This window comes from Gastrolobium bilobum, unplaced genomic scaffold, assembly GCF_033153095.1.
Source record: "Gastrolobium bilobum isolate Gb01-03AN ecotype WA unplaced genomic scaffold, APGP_CSIRO_Gbil_v1 utg6685, whole genome shotgun sequence".
Classification (NCBI taxonomy): Eukaryota; Viridiplantae; Streptophyta; class Magnoliopsida; order Fabales; family Fabaceae; genus Gastrolobium; species Gastrolobium bilobum.
Genome location: NW_026898013.1, coordinates 41,174 through 53,594, shown reverse-complemented (window position 1 = coordinate 53,594; position 12,421 = coordinate 41,174). Strand labels below are relative to the sequence as shown.

Here is a 12,421-nt window from a genome sequence, read left to right as displayed (position 1 = left end):
TTTTTTGGAATATATAATATTTTTTTTAAAGAACTTAGGAAATAGAACAATATTATTACCATACTATATGAGCTTTATAACATATGCCTATTGTTTGCACTTGCAGATGGTGCTCTAACAGTTGTTCAAACCTTGGTATCCACTTCTATATGTGGCATTATACACTCAATCATTGGCGGTCAACCTTTGCTGATTTTGGGAGTGGCAGAGCCTACTGTGATCATGTACACATTTATGTTCAATTTTGCAAAAGAAAGACCAGAGCTGGGCCTGAATCTATTTCTAGCATGGACTGGATGGTGAATAGGTTTTTCTTTTGATATTTTTTTCTCCATGTTTTCATTTGGAGACCATGATGCAATTGTGTTCTAGTACCATCCATCATAATGTGACTTAACATTGTCCTGTTTTCTTTTATAACTTAAAATTGATGTCTTGTATAAATTCTTCAATGATATCAATAAAAAAACTTACATATCCAAAATTGGATATAGGATTTGGAGTTTGGTTCACGTTTTATCGTGTTTACTATTTTGCATGATTTAATATTATTTTCTTTATTAATGTAATTTTATTAAATTTGAAATATTTTTTTAAAAAAAAAATTCATATATTTAGCCACATTCATGAAGAATGTGGCTAAAAAAAATTCATACATAAGTAGCCACATTTTTTTATTGTGGCAAATTATACAGTTTAACCACATTTATAAAGTGGCTAAATTAACAATAAATGTGGCTAAAAAAAAGCTACCACACTCTGTCAAAATGTGACAAAGTGAATAAAATAATGTGGTTAAATTATTGCAACACCACTATTAGCCACATTTAATTAAAATGTGGTAAAGTTAATTAGCTACATTTTTTATCAATGTTTGCCACATTTTTAAATGTGGCCAAATAACATTTTTGTTGTAGTGTGAGATGTATTATTAGGGTAAAGGATGAAATTTATAAATACAAGTTTAGAATAAGGACAAAATTATAAAATAATATGAAGACTCCAAAAAGTTGACATACATTTAAAAAAAAAACTCCTATTAGTAGCTTTTAACTTTTTCTTTCATTATAAAAAAAACTCCTTTTATAATAGAAGTTTTTATAAAATTATGTTTGGTTAAACTTTTGCTTTTAAATAAATAAAAAACTAAAACTAAAACATGTCAAACAATCTCCCAGTGTGGATTTGATGTCATGGTTTGGGCGATGCTAGAGTCAAGACGAGGATGGAGGAAGAAAACCAAAGGTTACAATGAAAATAGGACCAACTTGGAGACTAGCTAGGATAAAATTAGGGAGGGAAAAGCATGTGGAATCCATATATATAGAGGTCTTAATGTCTAAAATGGCTAATACTTGAACACATTAGCATAACTAATTAGTTAAAGTTCACGCCACGTCAACAAAACTTAGTAATAGAATTTAACTGACCGTTAATCTCCGTAGATTTAGTTACAAAATTTTAGAAATGAAGGGATCTATTTAAAAAATTTGTAAACTATTGAGAATGGGTGAAGACAGTGGCGGACCCATACTAGTACTTGTAAAATTCTAGAGCATCCATAACGGGATTCTCATCATCTTGCTCTTCATCAATTTCATCATAGATCGGGACCTTCAGGTCTTCTGTCAAGTCTCTGATGTCAAAGACCCTTTCGACAGTGTGTAACTCGTTGATAAACTCATCTGGATGAGTGGTGCCCTTGAATTTCAGGATCTCTATCTTCACCCCAATATTAGCAAAAAAGAATTTATCGCCAGGTTGACTTCATCCTTGTTGCTCATAGTTCCAGAATGGGTTTTCGCCCTTTTCCTCTACATGAGATGATCTTTCAGACTTCTTTCCTTCATCTAACTCGTCCAACTGTGTTAGGACAAACAGTTGTTTGAGCTCCTGAATTCGTCTATCTTGTTCCACCATTGCAGCTACAATTATGGCGTCTCGCACGTAGATGTGTGGTCGTCCGCCGTCGCTGTTAAGGCTTTTACCATGCCCCTCTACCGCCACCGTCGCCTTGTCCCCATTGTCCACGGGCTTGACCTCGACCGCTTCAGCCATTTATATGACAAACAGAGCTCTGATTACGAAATAATGCAGAAATAGTAACCAATTGGCTAAACTGAAAGAAAGAATGAAATAAGAATTGCGAGAAAATACTTTTCTCTTATCTTAATTTTATTTAACCAAAAACAACCTGATAACACTAGGATTCTCTAACCCTTAAATAGACAAAATAGAATAAAAAAGGTAAATAACTAACAATTATTAAAAAGCCCTAGAATATAAAAAAGCTCAAATAACAAAAGGATAAATAACTAACAATTATTAAAAAAAACCTCTAAATAATAAAAAAGCTCAATCCAAGTCAGTCAGCTCAAGCGCATCAACTGAGGTCATTCAAAATGTGTAGTCAAGAATGGAGGGCAAACTTTTTTTTTGGGGGGGGGGGGGGATTGCACCCAACAATTCCTTCAAATCGTAAGTAAATTTATGTAAGTAGTAGTGCAAGAATTGTAATTCAAATCGTAACAGATTCTATTAGACTCTTTAACCTTAAAACTAAATCCTAATGAAGTAGGATTTTATTATAATAGGTTAGGATTATTTTACACCATTAAGTTACATTTTTAATCTTGGCTGTTGATTCTATTTATATCCAATAGTTTTAATTTATTAAATATTTAAGTCATTAGATTGAAGCAAATCAATGACCTAAATTTGATATAAAAGTTCTTATTCTTACATCAATATAAGAATATTTTGCGTTATATCTTATCAATTTTTTTACCACATCTTGCTACCAACTTTGTGATCCGAGAAAGGAGCGGCGTCGACATGCACAAACTTCGTGGGATGTTAAAAGTAAATGAGATTCTGTCCTCTTTATCCCGGAACTTTTGTTAGCATATAGCTCACGTTGTACACGATTCATGAATGAAAGCTAGCAGAAGATTGTACTTTTATTTCGCATGGCTGCTTGCACTCAAACGCAAAATGTAAAGAATATATATACATTTTCAGTTTTTCGATCTACCTTTTTTTTATGAATATAACAAGAAGGATAATTAATCATCTAATTTTTTCAAAAAAAAATAGCAAAAGTAGAACATAAACCTAAATAAATATAAAAAGTATTCCTTACTATTCATTACAAAACATTGCGAGCTTGAAAGTCATCTTGTCCTTTTCTCTCATAGTTTGTATTGAAGCAATTTAGCTTAAGAATTCAAGAATTAAACTATATATATGAAGTTTGAGTACAGGTTTCGATAACCGGGGGAATGGCTAGCAAGAGGGGCCATCTAAAAGCGGGTTTCCCCTGTCACATGTTACGGACACCCCCTTCCGTTTCTTTGTGCTGTTTTGCGTTATTGCAAGATTCATCCTCATCATCATTCTAGCTGGCTCAGTGCACCCATGTTGGCCACGTTAACTCACTCTTTTCTATTTACATTTTAGTCCACGTCCCAACTTAATTTGCCTATTTCCTTTTTCAGATTTTTTTTTTCACCTTTCAACTCTAGGCTCAGGTTAGAAAGAAGTTAGGTTATCAAATGATGATAATTCAGTTAACGTATGAGAGTTGAGTAAATGGAGGTGAAAATATGCATATATTTGATCTTCTCCAATATCATCTTTGAGAGAGATTTAAAACATTAATCATAAACCTGTCTCGAACTTCGAATCAGTCCATAAGAAACTTATGAAATTACCGGAGATACTCTAAAAAAAAATTAGGTTTAATCAGGTGTTGCCTTAAATAGGTTTGTATGTTCTAAATATAGGAAATAAACTTGATTTGCTTTAAAAGTCTAGCTCAAACTTAATCAGGCGCACGCGCATTCTCATTACATGTTCCACAATGTTACCAACTCATGAACTGTTAAGGAATGAAGAAAATAAAAAGTTTGAAACAAATTAAAAGAATAAAGAAACAAAACAAAATAATAAATTAAGGAAAAACAAATATGTTATTGACATTGTAGTGTAAAAAATAACTTTAAGAACTCTCAACGCCAAATCAATTTGTCACAACACATTTGCGGACAAAGCAATAGAAATTTCGCCATGTGACAACTTTTATATAATATACAAAGGGGATGGATATATTTATAAATTTTTTATTTACAAACTACACTATATATGTCTTATCGGTAAGACACCCTTGAGTGAAGTCTTACCGGTAAGACATAGTATAGTTTGTAAAAAAAAAAATTGTCAATATAACCCTTCTCATATACAAATAGGTTACAATTTTCAAGAAAATTATAGACTTCATTGAAGGAATTTTTTGCTTAAATTATACCACAGTTGTCAACACGAGTTAAGTAATTAGTGGAGAAAGAATATGGTTTCGATTCCCTCAAATGCATTTTTGGGGATGGATGAAAATTTTTAACTGTGATTAAGTTCGGACTCGAGATTAGTCTCATAGCCGGTTCAAAGAGTTAAAACTTGTAAACTATACGGGGAGTCGACTCGTCTCAAAGAGGTAATTAGAATTGGTATAAAAAAATACATATATTACATAAATTTAGCAAGGAAGAAAAAGGGAGGGAAACTAGTACGTAGAAGTAACGAAAAGTTTGTGAAGTTAAAAAATCATTTCATTTTTTTATTGGGTTATAAAGAAGATTATAACCAGAGGAAGCTATCTCTATTTAAAGTAAATGAAAAAGTAAACTATTAAGCCTCAGCAAGAACTTATGTTAACAAAAAAATAAAACTGATCTTCAAACTCAATTCATGAAGTTGACAAGAATGCTTTTTGTTTTGTTTCGGGAAGTTTAATGATTTCTTACATGCAAACTAATTAAATACTTCCTAATTTTGGGAAACAAATTAAATAGCGGCTTGCTAGGTAGCAAGTTTGTCACACGAGAAGCTCCCAATTGTTGAGGTGGTGAAAACCTCTTCGAGAAGTGAAAGCCAAATGTATATATGTTGTCCGTAAGCAAGTGCTTTATGCCATAATCTATGGGGATCCTTTTACTTTTTATGTGTTATTTAAAGACACTTCTCCTTGCCAAGATCAATCATAACTCACACACAAGTAATCTAGATCTCACTCTCACCAAGAATGGCAACCTTCTTCCCTCATGACTTGACCCTCGTCTTTGTCTTTGGCCTTCTTGGTACGTAAAACACCTTCTCAATCTATGCACTTATTTTTCTTCCTATCTACACCTACATATATATATATATATATATATTATATAAATCATCCTTCTCTGCTTACTGTTTTTCCTGTTTGTGATTTTTACAGGCAACTTCATCAGCATCATGTGCTATTTAGCCCCAATGTAATCTCTCTGTCTCTCTCTATATATATATAGATATATGTATTTATTGTGCATTTAATCCTTACTAGTGTCTATATGATCTCTAACGACATCTCATATATATATAAATTAAAATATTTGTTGTAGGATTACCTTTTATGATATCTACAAGCGACGATCAACACAAAATTATCATGTTTTCCCTTACTCGATGGCTCTCTTCAACTCGATGCTAATACTCTACTATGCCCACCTCAAGGGCCATGGGGCATTCCTGCTCGTCACCATTGGCTCCTTTGGTTGTGCCATTCAAGCCGCTTATCTCATCACCTTCTTCACTTTTTCCAATTCCAGAACAAGGGTATGCTAGATCTCTCTTCCCATTTATATACAAAGGATTAAATATATATGTGAAGTTTATTACTACACCGGTATAATAATAAGAAATTTTATCTCTAATCTTGAACATTTATTGGCTTACATTTAATGGTTCACATATCTAATAAATCAAAGCCGTTAAATATAAATAAAATCAATGACCAAGATTAAGTATGTAAGTTATATCGGTATAAAATGATCTTAACACACACACACATATATATATATGAGACATGATTTTTTGACTTCAATGTAAGATTAAAAAATCTAATTTCTCATTATAGCCATTGATTTTCGTTCATCTGACAATTGAAATTTATTTAAAACTAATAATTAATTAATAGATACAACTTAATAAATTATAACCATTATATAAACGAAAATTAACGGTTGAGATAAGAGTAGAACTTCTTAATCTTATACGAAGTCAAGAGATCTCCATATATATATATATATATATATATATATTTATTTTTTTATTTTTTTTCAAGTTGGGTCCGTATTTATCAACTAGTTAATTAATTACCGTTTTGGTTAATTTCCTAATTTAAACATGCAGTTAGCGACAGCCCAATTAATCATTGTATTCAATGGTGGGGTGTACATAGGCCTCGTATGCATCACATCCATGCTCACACCATCACCTCACAAGTTGAAGGTTGCGGGGTGGATCTGCGCCACTTCCTCTGTCTGTACCTCCGCCGCGCCTCTCAGCATCATGGTATACACCACTAGGGAGTATTAATTAATTTTTCCCCTGCAAAAATGACAAACCTCAACAAATTTAATACCAAACCAACAACCTTTTCTTTCTTTTTTTGTTCTAAGTATGTTATTTTAATTCATTACATTAATTTAATTTCTCAGAGAACAGTCATAAAGACAAAGAGTGTGAGGTTCATGCCCTTCCCCTTATCTTTATGCTTGACCCAGAGTGCCATCGTCTGGTTCCTTTATGGCATGTTTTCTCACGACTACTTCATTGCCGTAAGTAGAAGCTACCCATATTTTTTTTAATGATCCCTTATGAGTTAGTTACTTATATTATATTTATATATATACTCATCTTGATCTGGGTGTTTGCGTGTAGATGCCAAGCATACTAGGGTTTTTGCTCGGTGTTGCACAGATCATCCTGTACTTGTTGTACAAGAAAGGCCCTCGGAGAGAAAAGGAACCATCAGAAATTCAGAATGTGAACGAGACATTAGCCCATGATGATGCATGTGAGGTGGAAGGAGAGATGGTAGAATTTGGTGATAACATGAAACACCCAATTGACAACACTGACGAAGATGAAGCAGCCACCACACTGGAACGGGAACCACCAAAGATGGACGGAGAAGAAATAGTTGAAATTCCTGAATAAATGACCATGACCATTATATAATCTATAGTCTTATAGTTTATAGTATACTATGAATGTAATATAATAAATAAAACGAATTGATCTTAGGCTTTTGAGGGAGAAGTCGTTGGCTAATGCCTGAAAGGTCTAATGATTTAGTTCCAAAACTAAGATATCACATGTACACATTGTATTATAATATATGTTGTTTCTGTTACGGGTTCTGTATAAACTGATAAAGGAAAAAGTATATATTATTTTAAAAGACATACAGTGTTCATTTAAAATGAAAGAAAAATATAGATCATGGGAGAGAGTGAATGTAAAAAGTTTTAAAGGTTTGATCTCATTTCTTTGTGAAAGTGAAAGGACACAAGGTGTGTTATTTAAAATGATATACTTTTTCCGATTTAGAAATGAGAAGTACCAAAAATTATAGTTAATTTGGAGTTTGTCCGTGTTGTTTTCGACAAGTTTTTCTCGTATCTCGGTTTGTTCGAAAATCTTTATTTATTAATTTATGGATATGTTTTTTTATGTAAGAGATAAAATTATTTTTTACACTCACATAAAAATATGTGAGATTTATATGGGATCATGAAAAAAGAAGAGGAAGAAAAAGAAAATATGAGCTTCATATATTTTTATGCGTATAATAAGAGATAAATTTATCTTTGATAATATGACATACATTAAACCCTTAATTTATACCACCTTTACTTTTTAAGAAATTTTATATATTTGTAATGACGTGTTCTAGTAGTCTTAAATGAAAACAACGTGGATAAATTGATAAGAGTATTATCATAAAGACAACATGATGAATGGATGTAGTTAGTAAATTAAGTGATCGGAATAGATATATTCGAAAAATTTAAAATAATCGCATAGTTCTTTACAATTTAATATATTAGAACAATGTTTTTCTATATTAGAACGAATAACTTCATAAAAATTCTACTTGTGGTGGCTGATGAATAATAGTTACACTTATCCACCGATAGAGGGGCATCTTTGTCATATGAAGTCTCTCCCCAAGCTGATACTCTTTGTCAATTACTTATTAATTGTTAATTTCTACAACAAATCAATGTTTTAAAGTATAATAAATAACTAATAAAATAAGAGAGAACATGTACCAGCTGCCGGATTTTCAGGCACATGAACATCCTTCTTCTCTGCAAAAATGTGCAAAGGGATGTTAACAGTAACTTCATGATGGTTGGTTGCGGGGGCCTCTTCAGGAATGACAAAGGAATGTGACTTCGAGGTTTCACCTATTCTATAGGGCGGTGTGAACCTTTCTTGGCCTGAACTTTGGGGGATTCTCACTGGGCTAGAATTAGCTAGGAACGTAGGATTTAGAAAGCTGATCATTGAAGAAGATGTTATGGATAACAATTAATGTTCTGCATAGCCCCTCAAACGAACCAAATGATAGTCATATGGCGCGTAGAATGGTTAGAAGAGAATGGGAGGTCAAGTTTATCTATATAACAATGCTTGCACAAATTGGCTCGCCAAGGCTGTACTCAGAGGAATTACTAGTCTCCAAGTATTCATTCATGGTCCCCAGGAGCTGTTGCAGCTAATTGTAGTAGTTTAGTTTCGTCTCTTTCTGATATTTTTGTGTACTTTTTTTCCCTCATGCTTACCAAAAAAATGTGCAAAGTGATTTTTTTTTGGTGATATATTTATAGGAAAAAGAAGTATCGTTTAAAATAGGTGATTTACGCAAAGTATGACTAGTCATACTTTGTGTAAATATGAGAAATTGCTCTTTTTTCTCTCTTTCCAGTCACATCGTTGACATGTAAAGTAAAAAAAAAATAACTTTTCAGATTTACACAAAGTATGACTGTGTACGTCGTTAAAAGGACATAACTTGTGTCCTTTTAAATGACACACTAAACCCTATATTTATATTGATGTTTATAAAAAAGTGAGTTTATTATTATTGCATTAAAAAAATCAAAAAAAATTAATTTTAGTATTTTTTATAAAAAAATTATATATTAGATAAAAGTAAAAAATAAACCAAACACACGATATATAGGTCGGTTTTAAAAGTGTTTTGCATAATATTATCTTTTATAATTTAAAATAATATCATTTTGAGTTTAAAAAAAAGTAAGGGATATTTTAGAAATTTTATTTTCTTCTTACATTATAAATTTTATTTAAATACCCATAAAAAAATTTCCAAACCTGAAAATGATATCGTTTTGAAGTTAAAAAAAAAAAAATTATTTCTGGAGAAACGTTAATCGCTTAATTAAAATGCAAAAAATCGAGCATACCAAAAAAAAACATGCAAAAAATCGAATAAGAAATTAGGCCACATAAAAAATTCTTCTACTCTCTTATTGGGCTCAGTCTACAACTTTTTCGGGCCGGTGGGAAAGTCCACCACGGAATCTTCTACTCCGCGAGGCACCGACATTGGTACTCTGCAAATTAGGGTTTGCAACTTGTTCACTGCTGTTCCCTGAATTGCTTTGAACTTTGAAGAATCTCCATCTTCCGACAATGAAGAATAAGAACGAGGAACGCAGCGGTAATGACAACAACAAGAAGAAACAAATGATGATGAAGAAGAAGAACATTTCGAGGTTGGGCGGAAGTGGCCTTTCGCTCGACGTTTTCGCCAATGCCAAATCCAGGAACAATCACTATAACCCAGCTCTCATAAGTATGCAAGTTTCTCTTTTTGTTCGTTCAACTTCCTCTCAATGCTTTCAACCCTGTCATATTTTTCTGTGTGACTGTGTAGACTATATTAGTGATTTATTTGAGTAATAACTTGCTTTTCACACAATGAATGAAAAGAAAAAGAAGAACAATGTAGGGCTTCTTCTTCATTTTTGAAATTGTTGGGTGTTGAGTGGTTATGGATTCAGTTGCATGATTAGGTGGAAATTCAATTATATATTGTTAATATACCACATGCTTGTGATTGTTCCTGTTGGATATGAAACTTGATTAAGAAACTTTAATCTTTGGTGCCCAATAACATCCCCAATTTATAGAAAGAAAAAAATGATGCTAGTTGGGTGAACTTTAGAGTTGGCTTTATCAATAATATGAGCTATAAGTTTTTCTTTGGTCTCTGCGCAGGATTCACTAACAAACCTTTGAATTCATGCACAAGGGTTTGTCCCTTAATATTTTGGAGCTAGGGTTTTTGTTTTTCGCTAATGCACCTTCACATGGTTTTGTTAATATAATTGAATATTTTTGTGATAATCAAACCTCAAGTCCTTGTCCTGATATCTTACAATATTTCATTCATAAAACATATGCAAAGACTTCTTTCTTTTTGCACTTGCCAATAATTTATAATATCGGCTTACGAATTGGGATGTGAACCTGGGTGTCACAATATCTAACTTAAGTTCCTTTGTCATATAATACTTCATTATACACTTCTCATGGATGTTGTTTCTTTGTTGTCAGAAAAGCAAAGGGAGTTTCATAAGAATGCTAAGAATGTGAATAAGTTTAAGAAGTTGCTAAAGCAGCAAAACCAGCAGAACAATCCCTCCTTGGTCCAGAGACTAACTGAGGTTTGGTGATCATATTTGCTGCTTTCTGTGAGATTGTAATGACTTATTTGTAGGTCAAGACATAGCTAATTAGTCGGATGTGCTAATGATTCTGATATTGTTTTGCCACCTTTTATAGAATTCAGTAACTATCCTGTGTCATAAAAGTGAAATTGTGATTTTCTTGGTTTAAAAGAGCTGATGTCTCAGCCTCAGAATGTTGATTTATCTGAGGTTCTTTATGCCTTAATAACATGATTGGCAAAGTGATGGAGTCTGAGAACTTATAATGTTATTCCAATACATAAATTACTCTCTTGAATGTATATTTTGTTTAGTATACTATCCATTTACCTTCCTTTTTGCTGTTGCAGAATGTGAATGAAACTGAAGAAGATAAAGACAAGAGTGAGAGGAAGACGAAGAAGAATAGTGCCCTTAGTTTGGAAGAATTGTACTGGAAGAAGCATGAAGAGAAAGAGAAAGAAAGAATGGAGAGAGAGGCAGTTCTTAAGGCAAAGAAGAAAGAGAGAGAAAAATCTGAAGCTCGGAGAAAGGATTTGCGGGAAAAAATGCTTAAGAAGACCCGTAAGGGGCAGCCTGTTATGAAATACAGAATTGAGCATATTTTGGAGACTATTCAAGGTTCAACTAAAAGTGCAGCTGACAATAAATCCTGAGTAGTGGCGTAGAAAAAGGCGAATCGCAAGACCATCCCTTCTCTTGAATTTTATTAGCATGGTAATGTTTTTACTGAGAACGAGTGACATTAATTCAGTGCTGTAGCTTGAGTAGGGCAGTTACTGAGGAACGATGTGCTTCTTAACGGTGGGAATATTTTGATTATAGAATATGTGATTGTGCAACTTTCGGGTCATACTATTGTTCACCAGAATTTTGTGTTAATAAATTACCAGTTTCATCAGTGTTATGGTTGTATAAGAAGTAATACCAAAATTGATAAAGTAGTGTGTGCATTTAAGTTAGCATTTCCGCGAATATAGAAACAATTAAATATTAAAAAATGAGAATGTTTATCATGCAAACTTTAGTCTATTTATTATCAGTTATATATTGGAGTCCTTAAAAGTGCATCTAGTCTGCTGCTTTTCATTTAAAAACCATCCAAATGCAGTAAAGGGATAAATAAAATTGCATGTACGTTTTCTTTCACGGATCTCACATGGGGTAACTCAGTGAAATTTCATTGGTAATTCCAATTTACTCGACAACTTACTCAATGAAAGATTTTGAAGTCGCCAATACGTGAGATATGCGAGAAAAACATTGTACAACAGTCATCATCCGCTTGAAAGAGTAAACCTAAGTTCCTGTAACAAAACTCATCCCGATTGATGCCCGTTAATTATCCTTGCAAGTGGGTGTGAGAACCTTATTGAAAAGTAGCATTTATTTGTGCATTTCCATAGTACGGACAGAGAGAATCTAGTTATCTAAGAGAGCAAATTAAGATAGCACATCAAAACTCTCCTGCATCACATACAGAACAGAAGTTCTATTCAGTTTTTTGCTATATGGATTACACAAAGATAAAATCACATGAGGGTAAGGAAACCAGTGGAATGAACATTTAGCCCATACACACAAAATAGAACAAAATTAAGATTGAGGGCAATCAGCAACGTGTCTGTGACAAGTGACAACAGATTCTGAAAAATAGTTCTAAGGCCAGCGACACACCACAACCCGCTTCCGAGGAGAGCAGACGGCCATGAGAGCGAGAGCAATAACCAGCGCCATGAGAAGTCCCGTGAAATCAAAACAAAGTTCCGTGCAAACAGGCTTCCCCATTGCTATATGCTTTAGCCTGTGAAAATCCTGCTCTGAGAAAAAGAAGATGAAGTAAG

At 33.0% G+C, this 12,421-nt stretch overlaps 2 protein-coding genes across 2 annotated transcripts; both read left to right on the top strand.

The window, feature by feature from the left end:
• Positions 1-5,493: 5,493 nt before the first annotated feature.
• On the top strand, positions 5,494-7,029 carry LOC133312229 (bidirectional sugar transporter SWEET9-like). The gene is made up of 4 exons (XM_061513406.1): positions 5,494-5,643; positions 6,220-6,381; positions 6,528-6,647; positions 6,751-7,029. The coding sequence occupies exons 1-4, from the start codon at positions 5,494-5,496 to the stop codon at positions 7,027-7,029; spliced, it is 711 nt and encodes a 236-aa protein (XP_061369390.1).
• A 2,386-nt stretch (positions 7,030-9,415) lies between these two features.
• Positions 9,416-11,463, top strand: LOC133312253 (uncharacterized). The gene is made up of 3 exons (XM_061513431.1): positions 9,416-9,700; positions 10,465-10,574; positions 10,928-11,463. Exons 1-3 carry the CDS (start codon positions 9,538-9,540, stop codon positions 11,231-11,233), a joined length of 579 nt encoding a protein of 192 aa, XP_061369415.1. The 5' UTR covers positions 9,416-9,537; the 3' UTR covers positions 11,234-11,463.
• Positions 11,464-12,421: the final 958 nt, after the last annotated feature.

Bases quoted from the DNA above. Each gene is read 5' to 3' on its own strand.
- LOC133312229 (XM_061513406.1), top strand. From the start codon at position 5,494: ATGGCTCTCTTCAACTCGATGCTAATACTCTACTATGCCCACCTCAAG. The intron at 5,644-6,219 runs GTATGCTAGATC...TTAAACATGCAG, and splicing joins TTTCCAATTCCAGAACAAGG to TTAGCGACAGCCCAATTAAT. The intron at 6,382-6,527 runs GTATACACCACT...TTAATTTCTCAG, and splicing joins CCGCGCCTCTCAGCATCATG to AGAACAGTCATAAAGACAAA.
- LOC133312253 (XM_061513431.1), top strand. From the start codon at position 9,538: ATGAAGAATAAGAACGAGGAACGCAGCGGTAATGACAACAACAAGAAG. The intron at 9,701-10,464 runs GTATGCAAGTTT...CTTTGTTGTCAG, and splicing joins CTATAACCCAGCTCTCATAA to AAAAGCAAAGGGAGTTTCAT. The intron at 10,575-10,927 runs GTTTGGTGATCA...TTGCTGTTGCAG, and splicing joins TGGTCCAGAGACTAACTGAG to AATGTGAATGAAACTGAAGA.